Here is a 27,267-nt window from a genome sequence, read left to right as displayed (position 1 = left end):
CTCACACTGGTGGGTTTATCTAGGTAGATGCATGACACAACGTACAGAAACGGCAATGCCTGGCATTGTACAGGCAATGTGCATTTTCTCCATCTGCCTTTTATTAGTTTAAAAAGATCAGCATCATTTTAATTTGCTTTGTAATAACTTATCATTTAAATTTTGGTTTCCAAAATGGTGTATAATTTCTTGAATTCCTAAGGTAAGGCTTCTGTATGGAGACAGTGTTCTTAGAGTCCTTCCACCTGTGATTTTGTTTGCTTCTTGTCTCCTGGGAATGCCTGTAAGAGGAACATGTGTAGAGAATTCTGTACTTGAGGCAAGACAGAAAGTAGCTGCCTTTCCAGGCTCAGAGGCATAAGCACTTTAAGAGCTATTTAATATTTCTGCTTAGATTATCCAAATATACACTTAACATGGCAGTCCGGTATAATTGTGATGTATGGACTAAAACAAAGAGGCAGTCTTGTTAAATCACAGCACCAGATATTGCTGTTGCTGCGTGAAAAACTATTCAGTCCTGGGGTATGTAATAGCTTTTGGGTGAACCTGGGTTTTAGAATGAAGAGAGAAGAAGGTTAAATAAATCTGAATGATGCTACTGTTGGAAGAAAGGTGGCATATTCAGCACTCTGAGGTGGGAAAGAAATGGGGTGGCTCTTAGCTCTGTTTCTAAAACATTTTTTTCCTGTTAACTTTGGATACTAATTGTTTTAATTTTTAGCCTTGTCACATATCCCTTGGGAATAGCAGCAGTGTGGTAGGAAGAGATACTGCCTATTTCTGAATGGAGTTATTTGCAGCTAGTTCTTTGTCTCTATTCTTTTTCTTCTGTAGACATTTCACCAGGCTTCCCAAATTATGATTTCTGCTTCTCTAGTGTGTTGCTAATTTCTTTGAAAAGATTTATCTGCCCCAGTTACTTTCCAGAAAAGAAACAGGGAATTTGATCTTCTCTCTATGAATCTGGAAGCTACTGCTCCCAGCAGCATGGGAAGTAGGACATGAAGCTGGAGTGCACCCATGAGCCCACAGTCTCTTTTTGAAGGAGACCGACGTTGTGAATTTCTATCCCATGAAAAGTGCCATACTGAATGACTGAAGCTAATGTGACTAATGTAGACTAATGTGCTAACTACTAGAGGGAAGGTGTGCATTTACTAGAGGAATTTCATACTTTGAACCTTTTATGGTTATTTTCTTCGTAGTGTGTGCTGCCCTTGTCTATCCTAGGGGGGCTGTCATCTTGTGATACAAGTTTTTTAAACTTTAGATGTGGCTGAAACACATGAATCTGCAGCATAATGCAAGATCTGTTTTTTTGTAGAAGTCTTATCCATGGGGAAAGTGTTTTCAAAGATATGATCAAATTTTGAGTGGGTGCCACTGATATTTTCCAAGTGCTGTAATGCATGGTGTTCATTGTATATACTTGAACAGGATGATAAAGGATGGATCGCTTACCAATGTTGGCTTAGATGGGCAAGCTGCTTTAAAAGCTGCTGTGAGCACAATTGGTCATAGATTCACAGAATACTCTTGAGTTGGAAGGGACCCACAAGGTTCATCATGCCCAATCCCTGGCCCCACACAGCACCACCAAAATTCAAACCTATGCCTAAAAGCGATGTCTGAATGCTCCTTGAACTTGGACACTTGGGCCATGCCCACTGCCCTGGGGGGCTTGTGCCATGCCCACCAACCTCCGTGCTGGTGAAGAAGCTTTTCCTGGCACCCAGCCTGTCCCTCCCCTGACAGCTCCATGCCGTTCCCTCGGGCCCTGTGGCTGTCACAGAGAGCAGGGCTCAGCGCTGCCCCTCTGCTCCCTGTGAGGAGCTGCAGCTGCCATGAAGCCCCTCCTCAGCTCCTCTGCTCTGAGCTGAGCAAACACAGGGACCTCAACTGCTCCTTGTACAGTTTGCTCTTCAGATCCATCACCATCTTTGTAACCCTTTGGACCCTTCATTGGTAGCTTTGTGTCCTTCTTATGTTGTGGTGCCCAAACCCACAGGCAACACCTGAAGTGAGGCTGCACAGCGCAGAGCAGCACCGTACAGTCCCTTTCCTTGCCCAGTGTCAGTGCTGGGCCTAATGCAGCCCAGCGTGGCAACTGTTACTTATTTAGAGGATTTGCTGTATTCTATAAATGAAGCAAGGGAAGGGAGAGTACCAGCAAAAAGTGTAAATAATAATAATAAAAAACCACTGAGGAATATGTTTGAGTTATTGATATACAGATCAAATTACAAACATATCTCAAATGCCAAATGTTTTTACGATAATCCATTTTTTTAGTACCTCAGTTCTTTCAATTTGTCGAAGTGCAGCAAGGGAAAAACTGACTGGGTTTCCCCTCTCCCCCCTTTCTTCTACTCTCAGTGAAATAGGAATCTGGAGGAAGTGAGTGGATAGACGTGACACAAGAGCTTTATTAAATGCTATGAATCTGTCTTCCTCTTTTCTTTCATACATGCTGAATTCTTCCAGATTTCTCTGAACAAGTCATTAGGGAACAAAGTATTTGCACCTGATCTCAAGGTTATTAGACACAAGTATTTTAGCTTTCCAGTCAGGTCATTGCTGTAGGATGTTGTACCACTTCTGAAGACTAATAAAATTGCATGTGTCCTGGTGAACTCTCTTTTAAGCATGAACTTAATGCTGTCTGTACTACTTGAAGTAGCTAAGAAGGCTTCCCCCTCAGGTCAGATGCCCATCATCTGAGCCATACTAAGTAGACTTGCTGAATGGAGTATGTGTTGATAACCTGCTGTAAAAATGACATGTTCAACATCCTTATGTATACTAAAGTGCTCTCTCTCTCTCTGGCAGAAACAATTTATTTTGCTTTTTCTTTCCCAAAGGGCAAGAAGGCCCTTGGTGGAGGCACCATCTGACATTATTAGTAATAGTGTTATAAAGTTGTTTTTCTTGGAGTTGTATGTATATATTAATCAGCAGGAACAAAGCCTACTTGTGCATGAACTGAGGAAACTAAAAGCATATGTGTTGATAGCAATATCATAGTCTTGCAGATAGGCTGGAGAAATTGATGTGTTTCTTCAAATCAGACTTTCTGCTGCTCCTGGAGGAGCTAATGGGAGATGGTTTCTTTTCTCAGTTGACCATTCTGTGAACTGAGGGGCCTGTAGAGCAGTGCTTATGTTACCAGTTTTGGAGACCTTCCTATGCAACCACAAATTTTCATTTCTTTTTTCTTGTAACTGAGTTTATACATAGTTATTTTAGCTGGACAAGAAAAGCTTTTTGTTACAGTTATTAGCGCTGTCTGCTAACGCCTGGGTTTTCCTGACCAGCAGTCCAGCTTTCTCTTTTGCTGTTCTGTAATACTTCGCTGTTGTCATCAAACAGATGAAATAATGTATTGATTACTTTTGGGCACCTGGCTAACATGGAGACTTGAGATAACACAACAAAGGCTTCTATTATTTGTAAGTTCTTTTAGTATGATGAGTTCTATTTCCAAGAAAGATTAGTTTAGATAAAGGGTTTCTAGCTCTCTTGTTTGATCAGATTTAAATCTAATATGCCACTTTAAATGACAGGCTAAAAATTTTATGCTAGATCTTCCTTTAAGGTTCATGGATGAATTATACGTGTTATACGTGAATTATTAATTATACGTGAATTATACGTGTCAGATGTTCTCTGCATCAATTTCAACAATTTGTAGGAAAATAAATATAACCACTTTGTTATTCCTGAAGGTCTTTTCTGGTTACATTGGAGAGGAATTTAATAGAAAGCAATGAAAATGTGTTTGGGAATATAGTCTTACATACAATTGTGGCATAGTATATAAAGCAGAACTGTTCTTTAAACACCAGACAGCTTTGTTAGTGTTTCAAACAATTTTTTAAGGAGCATAATACTAAATTCAATATATGCTGAAGGTATTGTTTCTAAATGCTTAATAATTAGATGGTTGGGTTATTTTCTCCTTCCTGCTCCAGTCAATATATAACAGGCCTATTCTCATTATGTGCATTTGCATAGTTCCTCCTTTTTACAAAGAATTTCAGAACATAATTTTCCATCTTACTTCGTGTGTACCTACATCTGCAGTAACGTTTGGTATCCTTTGGCCAAATTGCTTACACTGTGAAACCGTCCCACTTACCCAAACGAGTTGGAATGTGTCTCATAGAAGAAAATATTAATTGAATTGTTTGCTACCTTCTTCCCCTGGAAAAAAAGCTGTCCGGGCTGTTCAGGAGATGGCAGAAAACAGCCAATCTTAAAATGATCATCTCTGACATGCTCTAAGGAGATTTTAGTGCCATACAATCTGTGTTAAATTCAACTTGGGGTTCTAATTCAGAAACTGTCAGCTCCCTACGTGTTGAAATTGTTCTTTTTATGTCCAGTAGTTCTGCTATTTAAGTCATACTTCCTCCATTAAATCTTCTGAACGTGACAGAAGACTCACTGCTGTTTTCTTTTACTATGTAGGCTCGTGTTATGTACGACTTTGCTGCTGAGCCTGGAAACAACGAGCTGACCGTCAGTGAAGGGGAGATCATCACAATTACCAACCCGGTAAGAAAAATTAAAAACAGGGCTTCAGTGCACTGTCCTGACCTGCTTCCAGCAAATGAAGGAAAAGATGTTCTAGATGGCATCTGAAGTCCCTGTCTACCTTCCCCTGAAGTAGCTAAAATGAACTAAACCCAAACTAAACCCAAAGAATTTTCCAGCAGTGTTGTGGTAACAAATACAATGAGCAAAATTCTGGAGAATGGGGGCCCTGTCAGACTTTGTCTACACGCTTTGGAATTTTTTGCTTGACTTTTTTCATCTAAGTAGTGCTGAGTGCCAAGGCAGAAGGATGGGCTAGTGATGCTGATGCGTTTTACATCTAAGTGTGTACTCTCTCTTTTTTTTTCCTTCTCTTTTGTGGTACAGTGGTACCACAAGGTACTGTGAAGGAGTGGTGAAAATACTGAGATAATGCTGTCAAGGAAATTTTAAATTAATCATATGCTTGAGCAGTGACATTTGATTTATTAATTTCAGCATGCCTTTTATAGTTCTTACATTTTAACAAGGTAAGTGTAAGTTGATGATGCTTCCGAATCTTCAGTGATATGGCTCAGTGAATAGGCTTTCTTTTTCAGACAAACAAATCCTCATTTTATGCCAGATTTTATTATCTGGTTGCATAGGAAGTAATAAAGCCTAAGCACATTTTTGAAAGAACTTAATCATATATAATCCTGATACTTTTTAGTTCCACTGACCATAAATACTTGAAGCAGACCTTTTGTAGAACCAGCATCTTCTTCAACAAGATATTTTGTGGGAGCAGAGGTAAATAATAACTAAATCAGGAGTTTAATTTTTTTTTTTTTTTCAATGGTAGGGCTGAATAAATAGTTTACAGCTTTCAAGCTGGTTTTTCCTAAACAAGCCATTTGTGTGATAAGGCAATATGCTCAAAGTGAAGTAGAAACTTATTTCATGCTGTCCTTGACTAAACTGTGGGGTAGATTGCAACGAAGGCTCTTGATCTTTTTTATGTGGTAAATGTAGAGACAGCAGTAGCAGAAATCATGGAAGTCCACTGGTGAGAGACCTGGGACTATTCAGCCTTGAGAAGACTGAGAGGTGATCTCATCACTTCATATGTATCTGAAGTGCAGGAGTCAAGTGACTGGGGCCAGAATCTTTGCACTGGTGTGCTGTGACAAAACAAGGGGAATGGGCATAAACTGAAATACTGAAAGAAAGTTCCTTACAAACACGAAGAACTTTCCAGTGACACAGCGCTGGAACAGGTTGTCCACAGAGGCTGTGGAGTCTCCCTCTCTGGGGAACTGAAGATCCATCTGGACATTTTCCTGTGTGACCTACTGTAAGAAACCTGCTTTAGTGGAGTGTTTGACTTGGTGATCTCCAGAAGTACTTCCAATCCCTACAGTTTTGTGATTCTGTGACTTCTATTAAGTGCAGTACAAATGTGATTTCTGGCTCAAGATATTATTAGTCCTGCCGATTAACCAAACTAGGTTGAATTTATAATGTGAGATATCTAGTTGTTTGTGGTGGTGTGTGATCATTTAGTTCCATAACAAAAAAGCAAATGAAAGTTTATTTCAGTAAATGATTGGTCTTTACTATTTCAAATCTTTAAATACAGAAGCAGACTTCTCTCATTATGTGCAGGATTGCATGATTTTTTCAAAGAGAAAAAATATTGTGCATAAATAAATACATCAATTAAAAAAGCAAATTAAGAACCTGAAATTCAGTAACTGCTGTATAGCGCATATGGTTCCAGTACTCACCTGTGAATGAACTTGAGGTGTAACTGTGTTCAAGTAGCAGCTTGATTTTTAACTCAGAGCTGTCTTATTCCACATAGCATTGTCTTGAAATTGACTCTGCTTATCTGCAAATATGTGTGAAATATGTGTTCAAAAAAACAATATCAGGGTGCCATGCTGAGATCTGAACTGTCTTAGTTCTTTCCAAGCTGATAGACTAAGACATGCCTCAGTGATACTAAATGTAAACTAGGAGTGTTTCCAGATCTTGTATGGCAGTTGCCTTTGAACCTTGAGGTTAGCCATAATGTTCTTGTTTTATAGCTGCCACTTAACTGGTTGCATCTGCACTTTCCACAGGTGAAGTCCAGATTATGCAAATGCTACCAATAGCTTAATTCTATGCATCTTGCCTCTTTATAATGCTGAGAAAAATGAATGTTTTGGAAACAGCACACAAATTGTTGTATTTTATGCACTGAGCATTGACTGTGGTTGCATGAATGATCGAAAGTGCTCAAAATCAACTTTTTTTGTCTCATGCCTGTTAAAGCCCACAGTAGTCCTGTTAAACAAGTGTGGTCTGTGTTCTTTTGAATGAGTACCTCCTTATTCAGTGGATTTAAGTGAGTTTGTTGTAGTCATAACTGTCTTTTGAATCTTGCATTCAGCACTTGACAACAAGACAGTACTTCTTCCTGAGTTGCTTGAAGCATGCTGTGGGATCCATCTAGCAAAATTATTTATGTATTATTTTTTTAGGATGTCGGTGGAGGGTGGTTAGAAGGAAAAAATAGCCAAGGAGAAAGAGGACTTGTCCCAACAGATTATGTAGAGGTAAGTGACTGCATCACTGTGTGCTAAAAAAGCAGAACTACTGAAAAAGCAATCATCCGGTTTGCTGACCAGCTCAAATGTGAAACTTTTAGTACTAATATTCAGAATGTATATTATTGAAACAACTGTAGCTGACTTTGGAGACCATGGCAAATGTAATCTAAAACTACTGTGTTCCTTAGTGGTTTTCCAAGAAATGCAACATAATATTAGCCATTGTGAATTCTAGTGATATATATGCAGAACATGAGCTGTTTTGAGTTTGCTTCTGGTTTTGTCTCGTGATCCAATAATTTTGTTTTCCAATCTTAGAACTCAGATGCAGAAGTAAAGTGAGTAATGCAAGTTTGCTCTGCTCTTGCTGTAGCTGATATACCTCATGCCCATGAGATCTCTGGAATGGAAATGCACATCTGGGGCTCAGGGTGTGGGATCCCAAATCCAGGGACTGCTCCATTTATCTTCCCGAGGGCCTGTAGTGTCTCCTCTGTGTGTTGATCTGCTCTTTGCTTGAAGACTGAGGTTACTGGGGTGGGGATGGAACAGATCTCTGAATGTAAAGCGTGGAATCTCATTCACCTTTGAAACATAGAGCATGTATACATCTGCAGGTCATCAGCTGGGTCAAGATTTCTGGCTGTAACTCCTCCAGTGTCACTAAAGCATGTCCTTCCCTTCCTTCACCAGTGCTGTTTATTTTTACAAAGCAACCAAGATGAAAAAAAAACCCAAATCTCGGGGTGGGAGACATGCTGACTTGCATAATCTTGTTTCTTGTATTTGTCTGGTTAGCTTCTATGTAGCTTTTTGCTCTCCTGACTTGTCCCAAACTGATTGTGAATTCCCAGTCTCCAAGCAGTAATGTTAACAACCATGTTGATCCCTAATGAATTTATAGATATATATCTGCTACCACAAATTTGTTACACTGTGCTAATGCACTCTGATTCTATCTGTTGTGGAAATGAGTCCTCCAGACTCAACTGCTTGTAAAAGATACTATTGAACTACTACTCATAAAAGGTACTGTTGAATTTAAATTCAAAAAGGGTGTATGCTGCCATCTTAACATCTAGTGTTAGAATGATATGTGATAAACTGTGTAATTGAATTCATGGAAGCGTAAAAAATCTTCTGCAATTTTTCTCATTTCAGATTATAACTGATGGTACAAAAGATGGAATTAGTTGTGGCAATTCATTAGCTGACCAAGCCTTTTTTGATGCCCTCTCTTCAAATACAGCTCAGACCAGCTCGGCAGCAAAAAGCAGTAATCAGGTAGGTCTCCAGGTGGCCATGGCAGTTCTGTTAATATAACTGCTTGCATTTCTCAGCTGTGCTGTACCGTATTTGTGAACCCTCACAGAATTGCTAATAGAAGTAATTATGTTTTCGTTAGGGAGCACTTCTGTTGATTATTTATTGTTTTTGTCTCTTCAGCTACTGTCACTCCTGAAAAAATAAGTGTTCTGCAACTTCAAAAAATAAAGCATTTTATTTTTTAGAATCTACAACCTTGTAAAACTTTGACTACCGTTGTCTCTGTTTGTACCCCAGTCACGTGTAATGGAATTCTCACTTTTAGCAAATTTGCATTAAGATAAAGTTGCTTGCATTAGTATGCTTATCTTTTTAAGGAACTGTGCTTTTTTTTTTTTTTTTTTTTTAATGTTTGCTACAATTGGATGTTCTATGCATCATGAGCCAGAGATGGACATATATCTTTCAGAATTTAAGTAAGATTTGTTTCTTTGATTAAAAAAGATGAAGCAAGTTCTGGCTTTGTCTCTTGTCAGTTGGAGAAGAGACTTTGTTTTTTCTAGAATAATGTTTTTCTTTCCTTTTTTCTCATTTTCTATTTTTTCATACTTTTTATCCAGCATGTCATTTTATTAAGCTGCAAATGTTTAGCTTCATGTTAAATAAATGAAGGCAGCCATTATTTTAAACACAGTTTGTTATGTTCTGTGGATTGCTACATGTGTTACACGTAGGAGCAATTAAACACGTCAAAGTCCATAGGTCAGCACAAGAACAAAATCTGCTCTTTCCAGCACCAGCTTGCAAAGCTGTCACTTATTGGAAAGTAAATGCTTTACTTATTGTAGCAGTGGGGAAAATGTGCCTAGCTTGTGGCAGTTAAAAATCAATTATTAGTTTTCTTAACTGTAACCTGTACCACAGAACTTTGAGATGAATTGAGATCTCTTGAAAACTGTACATGTGATGTTTTCATTATAGTCAGTATACATGAGTGTATGATATTTAATTTATGCTTCTTGTACTGAGCTAGACAGTGCCAAACCAATATAAGGTTGCCTAGCCTTTAACTAAAAGATTCTAACTATTCAGTAATCATTTGTAGTTTGCTTTGTTACGAATGTCTAATAGAAAAATTGGTGGAGGAGGGGACAGATCTCACTGGTTTCTCTAAGTGCTTCCTGATGTTGTGCTCCATGCAAAGTCATGGAAGGGTGTAAAGACGACGGTGCCAAGCTATTTACAGTGGTGCCAAGTGACAGAACAAGAGGCGTTGTGCACAAGCTAACACATACTGAAGGTTTCATCCAAACATCAGTAGACACTTTTTTACTGGGTAGGTGAGAGAACACTTGCCCAGGTTGCCTGTTCTTTTTTGGAGATCTGTAAAGACCACCTGGACATGGTTCTCGGCACCCTCCTCTGAGTGGTCCTACTTGAGCAGGGGTTGGATCAGATGGACCCAGAGGTCCCTGCCAGCCTCAGTCAGTCTGTGATACTGTGGCATGTATATAGTACATTCAAGTACTGCGTACATGGAGTACATATGTGTAATATACACATATACACCCACAAACAGTCAGAGCTCCAGACCTCTCTATGACTGTCTCAATTTTTTTTTTTTAATTTTTTAGTTTATATTTTATATATTTTTATTTTATGAATAATTTAGGTTAAACACAGAACTTCTGATATACCTCGTGAATTTCTCATCTCAGGCTGAACACAAACCATTGATTATAGGTTCCTTTTAACTCACTAATTTACAGTAATTTTGAAGGTAGAGTGGAAACATCATTTCTTCTGCTGTTATTCTTGCTCTGGTTTTTCATCCATAAGAGTTTCTAGCTAAACTTTAAATTTGAAGGGTTTGAAATATTTGCAGCACCGATTTCTGTAAATTCTGAGTACTGTTTCTCTTGTGAATGAAATAAGTAAATTTTACCTTGGGACAACTACTTGTTGTAAAGTAGATTAGACTATTTTGAATGGTGGTAAAGGCATTTGTGCTTAACAGAGGGTACTCATGTGCCTGGAGAAGGGCAGAAAAATAGCCCTTGCCTATATAGGAGGAAGAATTACAATAAAAGATCTGTTCTGCTGGAAATAGAGAATTACTACATCAATGTAATTTTGGAAGATGCGTTTCTAGAGAAGGCAAAGCTTGAAAAGGCAGGTGCTTAACAGTTTATCAGCAGTATATTGAATCTGTAATACAAACAAATTGCAGTTTCTTTATAAACAAGTTTTGGAATAGGGTAACTCCAAGTGAACAGCTTGTTTCATTTTCATCAATGTATTATTCTTATGTGCCTCCATTATCCTTCAAATGCTCTGTGAGACAGTTTGGAGAAGCACCATACCGTTGTGCATTATAGTAACACTGCATTGCTGGAGATGGAGAGAGAGAGCGAGGGGGGAATGTGAATCTGGATGCAGGCAAGGTCATGCAAGATGTAGGGGAAGCTAATAACATTCCCTCAGGCTGATATGTTTGGGCTTCTTGCTTTCCTGCATTTTTGTAGCAGAAACCATCTTGTTGCATTGTCGAGATTTTATCATTATTTCAATTTCCTCAAGATTATTTTTTTTTTTTTTAAATCTGGGTTCAGTAAACTGCTGTTTGGTTAAATATATTTTCTAGAAGGGCCTGCTTTGAATGTTAGTTTCTTCAGTTTCTGACACTGATCTTATGCTTTGTTCACATGTCCTATTGCTAGTAAGAATTTAATCTATATACTGAGCAGTCTGGCTGTAGTTTTGGATATTGTGCCTTTCTTCCAGATCAGAGAGTTCTTCATGATATTTTCTCTGTGCAAAAATTTTATGGTTAATTGTCTCCATCTGTTTCTAAGAATTTTTTCTTTTTTCCCCTAGAAAAGCCACTTTCTGCAATCTCCTTGATCTTGTGTCTCATTTGTAAAATGAAGATACTAGAATTTTATGCATTGCTCCTTTGTAAAGTCACATGGTGCAAAAAAAGATTTAATATTGCTGTTCTGGCATAGAAAGGCCAGACATACTGAAAGATTGCGTTGACTCGTGTATTGGTGCATCAGGAAGTCATTGTGGTGTTCATCCCCTATTTACCAGCTTTACTTCTGAAGCTGTTGCCTGTAAGAATATAGCCTGCTCTCTGGGTTGCTCCACAAGTGTATTACTCCACACTTGATTGTGTTAGCATTTGCACTGGTTAACAAGTTTGTTCAGGTGCTTTGGATTGATCTGTATTCAGATACACAGTTGTAAGCAATTGACTTGCTATTTTCAGGTTGCTTAATGAGTGATTTGGTCAATATACAAAGTGCTTCATCTACAAATACAACTTGTGTGTTCAGACTGTGGAAAGCGTAGAAATACAGGACATTAGGTGTTAATGTAATGGGAACTAAAATTGTCTGGTGTGGTCTGGTGCACTGAAAAAGAATTCCTAACTGCTGACATTTTGTTACCTGTTACAGTAATTGGGGGGTTGAGTTTATTACAGGAAAATTTTATAAAAACACTTGTAAATAAACAGGACATCTTAGACTTTTTATTTCTATTAATATATTAAGGTTGCTTCAAAATATCAGTAACTTTGCAGTGGAACAGGTTGTCCAGAGGAGTTGTAGGTCCCCTATTCCTGGAGACGTTCAAGGCTGGGGTGGATGGGGCCATGGGCAATTTGATCTGATGGGTGGCAGCGCTATCTACAGAAGGGATTTGGAATTAAATGGACTTCAAGTTTCCTTCCAACTAAAGCCATTCTGTGATTCTATGTGTATAATATCCACAGCCCCCAGTTTCAGTCAGTCAAAATGATGACTTAATTCTTGAAATGGCTACCATACTTCTGCTGGTAAAGACAGAATGGTCTGTCTCACTGTCTTTCAGCACCAAGCCTTATTAAAAATAAAAGATCCAGATAAGTTACTTTTAGGCTTTTTTTTTTTTTTTTTTTTTTTTTTTTTTTTAAGAGACTTGCTGTTTTAATACAAACTTTATAATGTTTTTCTGTCTTCGTTTTCCAGTCCTCAGCTGGATAGTCGATCCACTCAGAAATGTATCTTAAATCTCAATGTGCTTCTGATAGGGCTTAAATAAAATTCCAACAAATTTTATTTTTTAGCTTTATGCATTGTACTCTTGTTGATATAACTTTAGATGTTCTGCTATATCTCAGGGATAAAAGTGCTTTTGTCAAGTAGAAATGCTATATGTCATAGTTTTCCCAAATCTATCTGTATGTCTGCATCTCTTTAAATAAGACTTCATTCCTCCTGTTTACATTCCCTTTTGCTTTCTAGGAGAATAAGATGTCTCTGGTTTCTTACTATGGAACCCTTAATTTTTTGGTATTAGAAAAAGATCATCAGGTTGAACGGTGCACTGCTCCTTATCTTTGCTTTTTTAAGATCTTTTTTCTTATTGTTCCATAAATTAATAACTAATGCTACCTACTCTTCTAACTTCCTTTTCTTCATTGAGAAAGATACAATGACCCCAACACCACATTGGTATGCTGTCATAATTGTATTAGCTACAAATATAAAATGAGATAGAAAAGGGGTCCTGAGATACTCCCTAAAGAGAAGGGAAGAACTTGGCACAGCTTGGCAGTTTCTTCTTTCCTAGCTAATTCCTTGAGTCAGTAGTGTGCCAGCAATAAATATCTTGGTAGAGCTTGCAGCATCTCCTTTAAAGAGGCTCAAGCAGGTAGCAAGCAGTCATGCCCAAATAACCAAGAGAAGGTGGATGTTTCCAAGAACTGCTTGTAGTACTGGGGCAGACAAAAGCAACCAGAGGAAACAGTGAAGCTAACTATGTACAAACAAGGGAATAAATGATTAAGGGTGACTATTTTTATCCCCAGAGAAGAAAAGTGGATAAGAGATCTTACTGCTACATGTACCTATCATGTTTGTGGTTTCATGTCTGAAAGGCCTTTGAATAAATCAGTCAACAGAGTAATTAAGTAACCCTTAAATGGTGAAGATGCGACCTGTTATATGGCTTCTATGGGTCTCATGCTGTCCTGATCGTATGGCCTTTACATAAAGGAGGTGAAAGAATGAGGAGTTTTCTTCCTCTGACACTGAAGGCTGCTAATTTTAAAGAGTAATTTTAAAGAGTCATGGAAGTTACATGTAAGTTTTTCTGATATTAAAATAACACTAGCAATGATGACACTGAAATGAACTTAAATTATGGTAGGTCAGACATATTGTTTTAGCCAGTAGTAAGTGAAATGATTTGGGATAATTTCTTCCCAGTAGAAGAAAGATAAACGGGTACAGTCCAGAAGATCATTTTCCTTCAGAAAACTTCTGTATAGTCATTCTGTATAGTCAGGACAAATCAAAAGTAGTGAAAGCGCCTTGTTTGGTGTGCAGGAACTGAGATAATTCTTAACTTGCCAGGTGTGTAGACTAAGTTGTTGAACAAGCATAAGAACACTAAGGAAGCTGTCCCCAAAGCTGTACTTAATATCTTTTCCAATAGTTGCAACTTAATGCTGTAAAGACAAATTGTGTTCATTAATTTGTGTAGCATACATCACCAGAATGGCTATGGAAAGTAGTAGATGCTAAGATCAAAGAAAATAAACATAGTGTTATTACTAAAAGTGCATTATTCTGTGGAAACTGACATGCATATTATTGCATTCCTGAAACAGTCTCCCAATTCTGTGGCATTGCTGTGTGCATTCAGTGAGGTAGAAGTATTGTTGTGGGAAATGGGAGATGCATGACTCCCTCATGTTTGGTGTACTTCAGTCTGTCTTGTTAAACTGGTATGCTAAAATGCCTTCTAAAGTATGTAGGTAGATTGCAATTGTGTTTGTTTTTTTTATGGACTTCAGAAGCGTGCCTCCGTAAGTAATAAACCTTAACTCTGTATATGTATATTTGTAAGACTTAATGTATAGTTATCTCCGTACATAAATAATCTCTTGAAGGGTGTAGTGTAAAAGATGTCTAAAAAGAAGTTCAAGCAAAGTTATTTGGGTTATAACTGTTCATAAATTACCAGAATACTCAATATCCTAGTTTGCTGGTTCTCACAATTATTAAATTCCAATTCTTGTTACAGACAACACTTCAACATCTTCCTTTGCTACATGTAATTTGAAAGCAGCACTTTTCCTCCACATTTGGGTGGTTGGACTCGATGATCTGTAGAGGTCTCTTCCAACCCCTACAGTTCTCTGATTCTGTAATTCTGTGATCTAAGTCATGATATTACATTCAGAATTGTGACAGGAGTTTGTGACCAACTCTTTTTTTAACAAAAAACCAGGCACTGATTTCCATAAAAGAGTGGCTCGCATGCTTTGAATTGAATTGCATTGACATACAAAAATATGATTGTCCACAGTAGGACAGTGGTTGTGCCTATCCATATTACAGAGATGTGTTTTGTGAGAGTCCCAATGGAATAAAGGCTCAGACAGCATGTTGTTAAGTTGTGGTATTGTGATCACTCTTCATCATTGTGATCCCATGCTGTAAGGCAAAATCTAACCCTGAAATAGTTTTCCCACAGTTTTTGTGTTTGCACATTCCTTTTCTTGTAGCTCAGTTTTTTACTGACTTCTTGTTCTGTGAGGTAGCTTTCTGGTCTAGTAGTTTGGCATTGAGTATACAAAGGATGTTTTGACTTGATAATAGTGGCAGTCTTGTCAGTTGTAGAAGTGCTCCTACTTTAATTGCAGGCATAGTGCCATGTGGCGTGTGTGTGTTGTACCATCTCCTTCACCACAGTAGGGGGCAGTTGCTCATTGATCATATCTTTAAGGTGGAGTCTTCACATTTGTCATTGAGAATGGTACTTTGAAAAGTCTTGGCCTACTTTAAAAATACACGAGTGAAACCCTTGTTCTCTGTTATCAAACAAAAATACAGAGTGCAGTTCCCAAAATGAAAGGATAAAGCCTGGTTTAGTTTTTGTAGCCTGACCCTGGGATATCTAAAGAACAACATCAAAGAGAAACAAGGGAATCTTCTGTTTCTGGCTTTACTGTGACTGCTACTTGGATAAGTCTCTGACATTTCTCATCTGTGTTTTGAGAAGAAACCTGAAATCAAGTAAAAAGGAAACAAGGATATTAAAGTGACTTGACTGCCATTTAAATATTCCTGTGTGGGTAATGAAAGCAGAAGCCTGAGAGATCCTCATTGGATAAATATACAGAATTGTATGACAAAGCTAACATTAAGCAAACTTCAGAGAAAGTATTATCATTTTTATCATGATTAAAGGAATCATCATTATTCCTTTAATCGATGAGGGTGCCAACAGATGGGAGTTTTTTCCCTCTCCTCACCCTATCACTGAAGTATGGACTTTTTCTTTTCTCTTCCAAGTTGCACATCTTTCTAAAAATACTACTTTGCCTCACAAACATGGCTTTTTTTATTTGAGTCAGAAGTTAATAGATGAAAATCTACCATGAAGCAAGGCAGCTTCTCAGCTACTTTGTGAATAGCCCCTGTTTCAATGTCTCTTGAGGAGTGTCATAGTTCTCATTGGAACTTTGGCTATCCTGTACTTTCCTTGATATGACCAAGCTTGCTTTTACTTCTCACTTTTTCAGCGTGGCTTCTGTCTCTTGAAGCAGGTTTCAAGGTCTGTTTCTTACAGTTGGAAATGATTACTTTTGGTGGCACAGCTATCTGGGGTCTTCACAGAATCATAGAATTGTAGGGGTTGGAAGGGACCTCCAGAGATCATCGAGTCCAACCCCCCTGCCAAAGCAGGTTCCCTACAGCAGGTCGCACAGGTAGGCATCCAGGCAGGTCTTGAACATCTCCAGAGAAGGAGACTCCACCACCTCCCTGGGCAGCCTGTTCCAGTGCTCCGTCACCTCACTGTAAAGAAGTTCTTGCGCACATTTGTGCGGAACTTCCTATGCTGCAGTTTCCAGCCGTTTCCCCTTGTCCTGTCTCCACTCACCACTGAAAAGAGTCCGGCCTCGCCATTCTGACCCCCACACCTTAGATATTTATAGACCTGGATCAGGTCCCCTCTCAGTCTTCTTTTCTCAAGGCTGAACAGACCCAGTTCACTCAGCCTTTCCTCATAGGGGAGATGCTCCAGGCCCTTCACCATCTTGGTGGCCCTCCGCTGGACTCTTTCCAAGAGATCCCTGTCTTTTTTGTACTGGGGAGCCCAGAACTGCACGCAGTACTCCAGATGAGGTCTTACCAGGGCAGAGTAGAGGGGGAGGATCACCTCCTTTGACCTGCTGGCCACGCTCTTTTTAATGCACCCCAGTAAGCCATTGGCCTTTTTGGCCACAAGGGCACACTGCTGGCTCATGGCCAACCTGTCATCCACCAGGACACCCAGGTCCCTTTCCGCAGAGCTCCCCTCCAGCAGGTCATCCCCCAACCTGTACTGGTGCATGCAATTATTCCTCCCCAGATGCAAGACTCTACACTTGCTTTTGTTAAACCTCATCCGGTTTTTTTCTGCCCAGCTCTCCAGCCTATCCAGGTCTTGCTGAATGGCAACACAGCCTTCAGGCGTGTCAGCCAATCCTCCCAACTTCGTATCATCAGCAAACTTGCTGAGGGTGGCCATTATCCCCTCATCAGGGTCATTGATGAAGATGTTGAACAAGACCGGACCCAGCACAGACCCCTGAGGAACACCGCTAGTTACAGGCCTCCAACCGGACTCAAGTCTTCTGGGGTAATCAGCTTAGTTTTAGCATCTGAACGTTGTTTGGTTTGTCTCGGCTTTTGTCCTTCAGGAGTAAAATTGATCCATTCTTCAGTCAGAAGCATCCATCAATACAAGGAAGGAGTCTGCCAGGAATTATTTACGTAGTCAAGAGGTCAAAAAAAGGTGTTTGAGCTAGGACAGAGTGATGCCACGGTGACTTAGGTTTTTTCTTTTTTATAACTTCAGATTCTTAGAAGATAGAAAAAATGTTGCTTTTTCATGTTTCATTTTTGATTCATTTGATGAAGACAGTGACCTTCCACCCCTAAGCTGAGGATTTTGCAGTTGTGAAATTCTTCTTCAACTATAATTAGATCTTTGAAAATATGCTACAATTCTCCTGTCTGTTCCCCATCCCCCTTACCCCTGGTTCTAAAGTGATTTTTGCATCCATCCTTAATGGAAAATTCTTAAAATATTTAGCAATGTGGTCCCTCTATTGTCTGTCCCCCAAACAGCTATTTTTGTTCTGGTTTTTCTCTCAGAGCAGTAGGAGTGAACAAGGCTGTAGTGGTCTACAAAAGGGAAAATTGGTTGCCTTTAAGGAATTTATCTTTCAATTTAATCTCGGTACTTGAGGAGCAGAGACACAGCGTTTCATTTGAAGATCGAAGTTTCTTAATTATGTGTGGTGTAGCATTTTCTTTTTGTGCATTTGTTTGAGATTGCTTTGGATGTTTGGATGTTAGGTGTACTCTGTCCTTAAATTAACTCAATAATAGCTTCTTGCAGGGACTCTTCATCTTTTCTGTGCTGCCTAGAGAGAGATCAGAGGATTATAAGTTTCAATTATGGAATAGTTAAGGTGTGAGAATGTACAAGTTAATCACTTACAGAATACCTGCTGGCCTGATTAAGGTTTAGTCAACCAGAGCTAAGCCACAGAAATGGTTTCTCTTACGGAATTTGTCAGCTACCGAGATCTGTGGAACTGCTGAGTGGAGCTGAGATTATTCCTTTAATAAATGATCTGTTTTCACTTGGGCCTCCATGTTGTTGTGAGACATTGAGGAAGGCAGACTTTGGATTCCTGAGCCCTTCTCTACACTTACTGATTTTGGCTACTGTTTGGAAGCGTCCACAGCATGTGCATGTACACAATGGATGCAATATAGGCAAACATTTGAAGAAAGATGAAGGGTGACCTGGAAATGTTCTGTGAGATGTGTCACCTGTGTACACATCTTTAACCCATCTCTTACCCTCTTTGCCAGTGCCTCGGAAAGAAATGTGTGCCCTTCAGCTGAAAGCAGCTGAATGAGAATAGCGTATCCAACAACTTCTGCAACTTCTTCTGTGTCACCTGCTTAGGGGAAAGAGTTTATCGCAGAGCTTTTTTGGACATCTCAGAGGTAAAACTGATTTCAGAGTAGTGCTTCCCTGTAGGACCAGAGATAAAACATCTCCAGGAGCAGTAATCCGTTTCCCTTTGCTGTACGGCATTTAATGTGTATGAGCAACTGTCTGCAAGTTCTGTAATGATTGCTTTTGACAGCCATTCTTTAGTACTGTATTCAGTATTACTATTATTACCTCCCCCTTTTTCTGCAGTGAATCTTAAGGTTTCTTTGCCACCCACTCATGTACCAGATTTCACATCAACTACAGAGAAGAGGAGAACTTTACTCAGCCTCTTGGCAATCATCCCACTTCTGAGCTTTCATTTGCCAGCGATCAGCCCAAAATATATTGCAGAAGTATATGCAAATGAATATTATGCAAATTGTTGTAGGTGCTCTAAGTTGCATTAGGAGACGTGCTTTTCCATGTGGGTGAGCCCCAACATTTGTGTTTTCCTTTAACAACGACAGTGAATTCTGATGGCATGTTTTTGGGTTTTTTTTTCACTTCGCATAAACTTGTATGGGGTGAACATCATAAGAAGAGCAGCTTGGTACCCTGTAAGCCAACAACAACTTCACTGTAATTAGTAGTGTGCATCAGCTATCCAAGAATTAGCAGACCTCAACAAAATGCTCTCCTAGGGGAGCAGTGTTCTTGCATCAGTTTCATCTTAAAAAAAAAAAAAAAAAAAAAAAATGTTATCAATGTAGGAGCTGTCCATACAATTGCTCTCAGTCCAGCAATTTCTAGAGACCACTTCTTGTCTGGCTCACTTATTTCTCTTGGGTCTTCTGAATGGAGATTTCCACTCAGCTTAGAGGATTTCACCTTGATTTCCAGTTCCTGGGGACTCTGTGCCTGAAGAGCCCGCACTGTGCAATATCAATAGTACATGCCTTTTCAACTCCTAAAGGTTTGATAGCAACTGTGAAGTCTGACTGTCAGCAGACTTTGTTGTAGGGAAAACTAAAGCAAGACCTCACATTCTGTGATTACCCAGGATTACTTCAAAGAACTGCGGAAAAATAATGCATTGGCATTATTAAAGAGTATTTGTTTATCTAAGTGGTGGGCAGAATATGATGCTCTTACTGTAATAACTGCCTTGACTCATGGTAGCATCAAGGATTATAAAGCAAAGTCACAGGTGCAGCTGTTTAATTAAACTTTTGTATTTAAAAAGATTCAATACATGAAAAATCTAAAATGTTTGGAAGATAAAATTGCATTTGTTGCACAAACAAATGTTCTGCGTTTTTTGCTTACAAGAGGATGTCTGTAAAATCTGAATAAGGTTCTGGTTTGTTACACAGTTTTGAAACAAGTGGTCTTCTTAGTGAGCTGAAATAAAGTAGTAATTTCTATTTAAATTTTAACTTTTGTAAGGAATGCAGGTATGTTAAAGATTTTGGAGGGTTTGGGCAGAATAAGTTGACTTGCAGTGGGAGTTTTAGTAAATCTGCCCTGGAAAATGCTCCAAGTTTCATGTAAATATTGTAGTTTTACGTAAGTTGTTATAGCAATTAATTATACTAGGCATCCTTGATACACTGCTTCATGATAAAGACAGTGCCCTGGATTCTGCAGGCTTTGAGATATTTTTTTTTTTCCCACAAAACTCAGTTCCCCCCTCAGTTGCTGAACAAAGCAAACTTTGTAGGCTTTATTTTCTTTCCTTCCCCTTTTCCTCCTCCTTCCTCCTACACTTTGGGTGTGTGGGTTTTGATTTGTGATTCTTTTTTTTCCCTCTTTCTACCACTTAGTCTTTGCACTGAAGCATTTGGAGTAGACTGCACTTAACTAATCAATGCTTTTTTAAAGCGCGGTGTTAAAAATCAAATCACAGAGCAGGATGCTAGGCTATTAATCCAATTTACTGTCAGGTAAACCTGAGAAATTGATGCAGTAGTTAGAGACGTCTTCTGTGTGCTCTTTCCCTGAAGTTTCCACCTCCACTGCAACATCAGTAGAATGTTGGGGGAGTAGGTCTACGGGGAGATGCCAAACTCTGTTTCCTGGCAGATGTTTCTTTCTTTCCTTCATCTTTGCTTTGAACAAATTAAGCTGTAACAGGGAAGCTGCTCAAATTCCTGGCCATAACTTCCAAACTGGTGCACCCAATATTGGCAACTTAGGATTTGCTTTTAGTAAAGCCACTGATCTTCATTTGGCGAAATAAGCATTCAGTAAAATACTAATCATTGACTTTCAAGTTTCTGGTTCAGATATGCTGGTTAGTCTGTGGATTGATGTATCTAGTAGTTCACATACACCATACTCGTGGTGTTAGAGTAAAATAATTTTTACCACGGGTAAGAGTACTTCCTAAGAACGTTGGAACAAATTGTTTAAGTTCCTTTGGGAGATATAACATTTATTGCCATGCCCTAGTGTTACATTACTGGAAAGCTGATCGGTTCTTCCAGGTGCTTACTGCAGTTTAGAGCAGATTTGGCTGCTGCTACTGAACTGAACAAATGTGAAGTGCTGAATGTAAACTTGTAGCCTATCATCAGGACATCAAAGACTTCAGGAAGAAAGTGTGTGTTCTTTGCTCCTGTCTTCATCAATTCCTTCTTTATTTTCGTCTTGTGTTTACACAATGTAGGTAAATAGTGCCAGTGATCCTTGGTCAGGCTGGAATATTGGGAAGTCTGGGAACTGGGATAATGGAACCGCTGGAGACAGCTGGGCAACAAAAGCTGAAAGTGCAGCTGGCCAGAGGAACAGTGCTTCGAATAACTGGGATGCAGCAGCAACATTTGGTCATCCACAGGCATATCAAGGACCAGGTGTGCTAATAATGCTCTTACTTTTGAATGAATTAGGGTAGGTGGACAATGGATATAGGAATTACCTGATCTTTTGCAACTGTAGGAAATGAATTGCTTAATAAAAAGTAAGTATAAAAATAAAAACCTTCCAGGTAGGTAATCATCATATCAGTAAATTGAATACTAAAATGATGAAGGTCATTGTTTGGTTTTAAAAATATTAATAAAAATCAGGTCCATAACGATGGGTGCCTCAAACCTGTCTCAAGCCAGAGTGTTGTTCATGGGCAATCTGTTCTTAGACATCTTGTTCAACTTGAATAACTGGAACTTAAACACCCTTGAATTTATGCCTTCAGGTCTGTGAAAACATAGTCTCCAAATCCTTGATTTTAGGAAGATGGTAGCCTTTCAGAATGCTCCTCACCTACTTGTCGGAAGGGACTAAAATAAGAGGAAAAGTTACAACTGGATCTTACTAAGCAATGGTATATGAATATAGAGCGGTGCTGTTTTTTGTAGTATTTTTGCACATCAGCATCTCTCTCTTTTTTTTTCCAATCACTGTTGCCCCAGTGGATTTGTAGTGTAGTGTTTGTTAGGATGTACTTGATGGGGATGATAACTGAGGAAGAATTAAAAAATACAAGATTCAGCTAGCTCTTCAGCATATTTACCTGGTTGATTATTTGTGTATGAGTGCTGAGGAAGGTGCTTCTGCTTTCTAAAGAGAAAGCATGTAACTGTCTTTACCCTTCCTCTCTACTTCAGCAGCTGCTGATGACGATGATTGGGATGATGACTGGGATGACCCGAAATCATCTTCACCATCTTACCTTGGCTACAAGGAAACTGAGTCGTCAGAGGCTGGCGGGTCCCAGCGTGGAAACTCTCGTGCAGCTGCTATGAAGTTACCACTTAACAAGTAATGGAAAATACAGAACAAATGTGTACATATTGAAGAGAACTGGAATTTTTCAAGTAGCGTAGATGTGTTGCAATTAAACCTTCTTGAAATATGCAGTGTAAATAATGTTTTGGGGGTGAAAATGTATGTGGATTAAGTATTGGCTCTATGTGATTTGATAATGTAGATTCAGGAAACCCTGAACGTACATCATAAAACTATTTTTGGAGATGTTATACAAACAAATAATGCCTTTACTAGCTCTTCATTTTTGGACTTACTGTTGGTTAAATTTTTCATGACTAGTCATTCACAGATGGTTGACTTTGTTCATCAGTGGACATTTTGTCCAGTTATGCTGCAGTACCTCTCCATCAGTTTGGCAGCTACTTGTTGCAAACCCATTTTGCATAAAAATAATTTTAAAAGCATTTGCCTGAAAGGTATGTCAAACTTGTAGTGTTTCTGCAAGCAAGTAGTAGATTATAGATATTTGAAGGGCTAAGTATCTTCTTAATTAAAAAAGAGAAGTGCTATTTGCCATTCGTAAAGCCTTTGCGTAAGGATGCTACAGTGATTTTTGTGCATTTTTCTTTCTAATTGGAGGACAAATTATTTTAACTCATGCTTAGAAGTACTTTTTAAATCTGCACTTTGTTGTTCTTTCAGATGATTGAATTCTCATTGTCTGAAACAGCAAAAAGGTGTGCACGTGTGTACATGCATGTGTGCATCTGCAAAGTATAGGCTGCAGTGAATGGCGTGGCAGATGTTAGTTAGTTCATGCCCTACTGTTACATTTGCTCTGGTGGACTGCAGGGCACAAGTAGCTGCATGTCGTGCAAGAAGGAGCCTGTATTACACAGACAAAAGCTGGAGATTAGCAGCCTAAACTTTTCTGTTTTTTTTCAGGGTGAATAGTTGGTAACCCATGTCGTAACTTTTTTCTATTTTTGAGAAATGCTAAGTGTTTTCTTCTGTGCATATTGAAAGGGGATGCAAAGTAAATTTATCACTTTGTTTTGTTTAGATTTCCTGGATTTGCAAAACCTGGAATGGAGCAGTATCTATTGGCAAAGCAGCTAGCAAAACCAAAAGAGAAGATTCCCATAATTGTAAGTTGGAGGTAGATGAGTGGGTGTGACTGTGGTGTGGGTGTGACTTTTGTTTAGTGGGTTGGCTGGATTTTTATTTGGTTATTTTTAGAGAGGAAGTGGGGTGGTGGTTGATTTCTGACTTGTTTTGGGTATTGTTTTTTTTGTTTTGTTTCGTTTTTTAGGTTCTCTCCACTTCTCTTCTTACCCAAGTTAACTTTTAGTCTCAGGGTTGTTAAATATATCTGGGTCAGACACAATTGGTGCTTAATTAGAAATGTCACTGTCATCATGAAACTATACACCACTTAAAGTCATGATGGACTGCATTCCAGAGTCCTGTATCACTGAGGGTTTTTTCAGAGTCAAGTTTTAACTCTTTTCTTCTAAGCATTCTTCTGTTTTCAGAATTATTCTTAATAGTGTTTTTCTTACCTGCATTATTTGTGAATGTGAAAAACAAGCCTTGTTGAAACAGAGAGGGCAGAAAATGTATTACACTCTCTCAGCTTTCTTGATAGTTACTTGAAGTACATTCATGAAGGTTTGCTATATTCAGTCATGATGATGAGTTCATCTGCTGATCTAATAACAGGCTGTTGTAGATCTATACTATTATAGTGAAATATGATGGAGGTAATAATACCTACAACTCACTGCTCCTTAGTTATTTGAAAAAAATGTATGGACATACTTAAATACAACTGTGGTAAATTATATCTAGCTGCAGGAAACCCTGTGTTTCCTGATTCTCAGGCTCACTGAAAGTGTCTGAAACTTTTAAATGAAGAGAATTAGAAGCTCTGTTTTAAAAATATTCTTCATTCATGTAATGGAATGTATTTGTTTCTTTGTTTGTTTCCTTGTTTGCAGCTGGTACAATGTCATGTATTCAATTAAAAACAGTAATATTTGCAATTTCTTACAGATCGGTGATTATGGCCCAATGTGGGTTTATCCTACCTCTACATTTGATTGTGTGGTGGCAGATCCCAAAAAAGGTTCAAAAATGTATGGTCTGAAGAGCTACATTGAGTATCAGCTGACCTGCACTGTAAGTGTATCTGAAACAGGCTCTTCTCTTTCACAAATGTGGGTTATTTTACAGATAAATAAGTTTATTCAAGTTGTTTACAGACTTGTAAGTGATGGTTGACACAGGTTTTCCCCCAAAGAGTAGTTTTGTTATTTCCTAGCATTTTTAGTTCTGCAACTATAGATTCAAGACTACATCATAAGTTTTATTTCAAGTTCCACATATTTACTGGTCACGCTTGTTTCATGTTGCTATCTGTAGATGCCTGTCAAAATTCAGAGTTGTGTTTCTCTTACAGAACACTAATCGATCTGTCAACCACAGATACAAGCACTTTGATTGGTTGTATGAGCGTCTTCTGGTTAAATTTGGATTAGCCATTCCAATCCCATCTCTTCCAGACAAGCAAGTAACAGGTAAATGTTTATTATTTGTTTGTGGACTCATAGGAATCATAGAATCACCGAGGTTGGAAAAGACCTCCAAGATCATCCTTCCCAACTGTCCACTTTCATCAATGTTTCCCACTAAACCACGTCCCTCAGCACATCTAAATGTTTTTTGAGCACTTCAGAGACAGTGACTCCACCACCTCCTTGTGTAGTCCATTCCAGTGCCTGACCACTCTCTCGGAGGAGTATTTCCTAACATCCAACCTGAATCTACCCTGCTGCAACTTGAGGCCGTTCCATCTAATCTTACTGCTAGCTGCACAGGAGAAGAGGCTGACTCCCACCTCACCACAGCCTCCCTTCAGGTAGCTGTAGAGAGTGATAATGTCTCCCCTGAGCCTATTCTTCTCTGGACTGAATAATCCCTTAACACTTGTGCTCCAGACCCCTCACCAGTTTCATTGCCTTTCTCTGAACATGCTCCAGTGCTTCAGTGTCTTTCCTATGGTGAGGGGCTGAAACTGAATGTAGTACTTGAGATGCGGCCTTGCCAGTGGTAAGTACAGAGGGATGATCACTTCCTTGCTATTTCTGATACAAGCCAAGATGCCATTGGCCATCTTGGCTACCTGTGTACACTGCTGGCTCATGTTCAGCCAACTGTGAACCAACACCCCCAGGTCTGTTTCTTCTACACAGTCTTCCAGCCACTCAACCCCATGCCTGTAGCGTTGCCTGAGGTTGTTTTGGCCAAAGTGCAGGATCCTTCATTTGTTCTTGTTGAACTTCATCCCATCGGCCTCAGCCCAGCTATCCAGCCTGTCCAGATCCCTCTGTAGGGCCTTCCTACCCCCCTACTCCCTACCCTTTCCTGCCACCGAGGTCAGGCTGACAGGCCTGTAGTTCCCCCATTCCTCCTTACAACCCTTCTTGTACATGGGAATCCCACTGGCAAGCCTCCAATCCTCTGCAGCCTCTCTAGTTAGTCGGAAGTGTTGAAGGTGGAAAGCAGCTTGGCAAGCACCTCTACCAGTTCCCTCAGCACTCTGTGGTGGATCCCATCTGGCCCCATGGACTTGTGGTAGTCCAGGTGGAGTAGTAGGTCTCTTAACTGTTTCCACCTAAACTGTAGGCAGTTTGTTCTGCTCCCCATCTGAGACTTCCAGGTCAGGGGGTTGAATACCCCAAGGAAAACTGTTCTGACTTCTAAAGGCAGATGTAAAGAAGGCATTGAAAACCTCAGCCTTTTCCTTATCCTCAGGTGATCACATTCCCTGCTGCATCTAGGATGGAGATTCTCGTTAGCCCTCCTCTTACTGTTAATATATTTGTAAAAAAGCTTTTTGTTCTCTTTTACCCCAACAGTCAAGTTGGGTTCAAGCTGGGCTTTTGGCTTTCTAATTTTCTCCCTGTGTATCCTAACAACTTCTTTGTACTCTCCGTGAGTTGCCTGTCCCTTCTTCCACAGAAGACAGATTGTATTTTTCTCCTCAGGGAAAGTTCCTTGTTTATTCACATCACTCTTCTTCCCCACCGGCTCATCTTGAGGCACAGGGGAATAGTCTGCTTCTGCACCTTTAAGACTTCCTTCTTGAGGAGCATCCAGCCTCCCTGGACCCCTTTACCCTTCAGGACTATTCCTTCAGGAATATCATGGGAACTTCCCCTGCCAGAACACTTCAGTCCTCCCTCCAGAAGTCCAAGGTAGCAATTTTGCTGGCCTTCCTCATGTCTTCGGCAAGAATTGAGAATTCACCATTTTGTGGTGACTCTGCTCAAGACAGTTCCGGAAGAGAAATAAAGAGAGAATTTTTGTTCAAGTTTCAGTCATGTCTTACTGCTTGGGTGTTTTTTTCCCCGTTTTCTTTAAAAAAGATATTAAAGAAAAATCTTTCATTAAGTATTTATAGTAAACTATAACTATCTGTAACAAAACACCACCAGTAAAAGCATTGTTTCATATCTCCAGTTTATTTCTCTAGGCCATTGATTTAAAACCAAGACAAAGTGGATTATTTTTTTGTTTGTTTACTTACTGTTATTTCCCTATTATTACAGAAGATATTTGCTGTTGGAGAGAATAGATAGCTAGTTATATTTTGTATTTGCAGACGTATTGCATTTGTATTTGTCTGGAGGAATTGTTTTGAGATCTTTGTTTTAATTTTCTTTTGTATTTGATTGTGAAAGTGTTATGTTGTAGGACCTTTGCTGCAAAGCTCTCAGAGGAAAGGGAGAATTCTCCTACAAGCTATTTTTTGCCTATAAGTAAAATGTTACGGCTATTCCTCCTATTGCTTGATTTCACAATTGTTTTAGAGAGTTTATTTCATTTGTGTAGCACTGTGCTCCAGTCCAGTGCCCATTCGGCTTGACCAAACTCTCCAAAGCCTATGAAAGTCAGTTGTTCTTACTTGAAGGAAAGTGGGATTGCACAACTTAAGTGCTCATGAATTCAGTAACTACAATTGAACGCGCAGTCTGTGCATTTTCACTGGTCTCTTTCTTCCTATCTGCAAGGGCACATGGGTGTTTGTGAGGAAAGGAGTGTAAGCCTGTATAAAATCTGCATATTTCTACTTACGTTTATTCTACATATTTCTACTTACGTTAATTTCTACATA

General features: G+C 39.2%; 1 protein-coding gene across 2 annotated transcripts in view; it reads left to right on the top strand.

Moving 5' to 3' along the window:
* The window catches only part of SNX9 (sorting nexin 9), a 62,309-nt gene that overhangs the window by 10,617 nt on the left and 24,425 nt on the right, over positions 1-27,267 (top strand). Inside the window, exons 2-9 of one of the 2 annotated variants that reach the window (XM_042886138.1) lie at positions 4,474-4,560; positions 7,050-7,124; positions 8,280-8,402; positions 21,049-21,232; positions 21,989-22,139; positions 23,152-23,236; positions 24,144-24,269; positions 24,550-24,667. In XM_042886138.1, the coding sequence (XP_042742072.1) occupies positions 4,474-4,560; positions 7,050-7,124; positions 8,280-8,402; positions 21,049-21,232; positions 21,989-22,139; positions 23,152-23,236; positions 24,144-24,269; positions 24,550-24,667 (949 nt within the window). Of the gene's footprint in view, positions 1-4,473; positions 4,561-7,049; positions 7,125-8,279; positions 8,403-21,048; positions 21,233-21,985; positions 22,140-23,151; positions 23,237-24,143; positions 24,270-24,549; positions 24,668-27,267 lie in introns of both variants that reach the window. The other variant, XM_042886129.1, reaches the window with a different exon arrangement.

The sequence above is a fragment of the Lagopus leucura genome, unplaced genomic scaffold, assembly GCF_019238085.1.
Source record: "Lagopus leucura isolate 7727_CA_CO unplaced genomic scaffold, USGS_WTPT01 Super-Scaffold_73, whole genome shotgun sequence".
NCBI classification, from domain to species: Eukaryota; Metazoa; Chordata; class Aves; order Galliformes; family Phasianidae; genus Lagopus; species Lagopus leucura.
The sequence above is the reverse complement of the archived record's forward strand: the minus strand, read 5'-3'. Positions and strand labels throughout refer to the sequence as shown.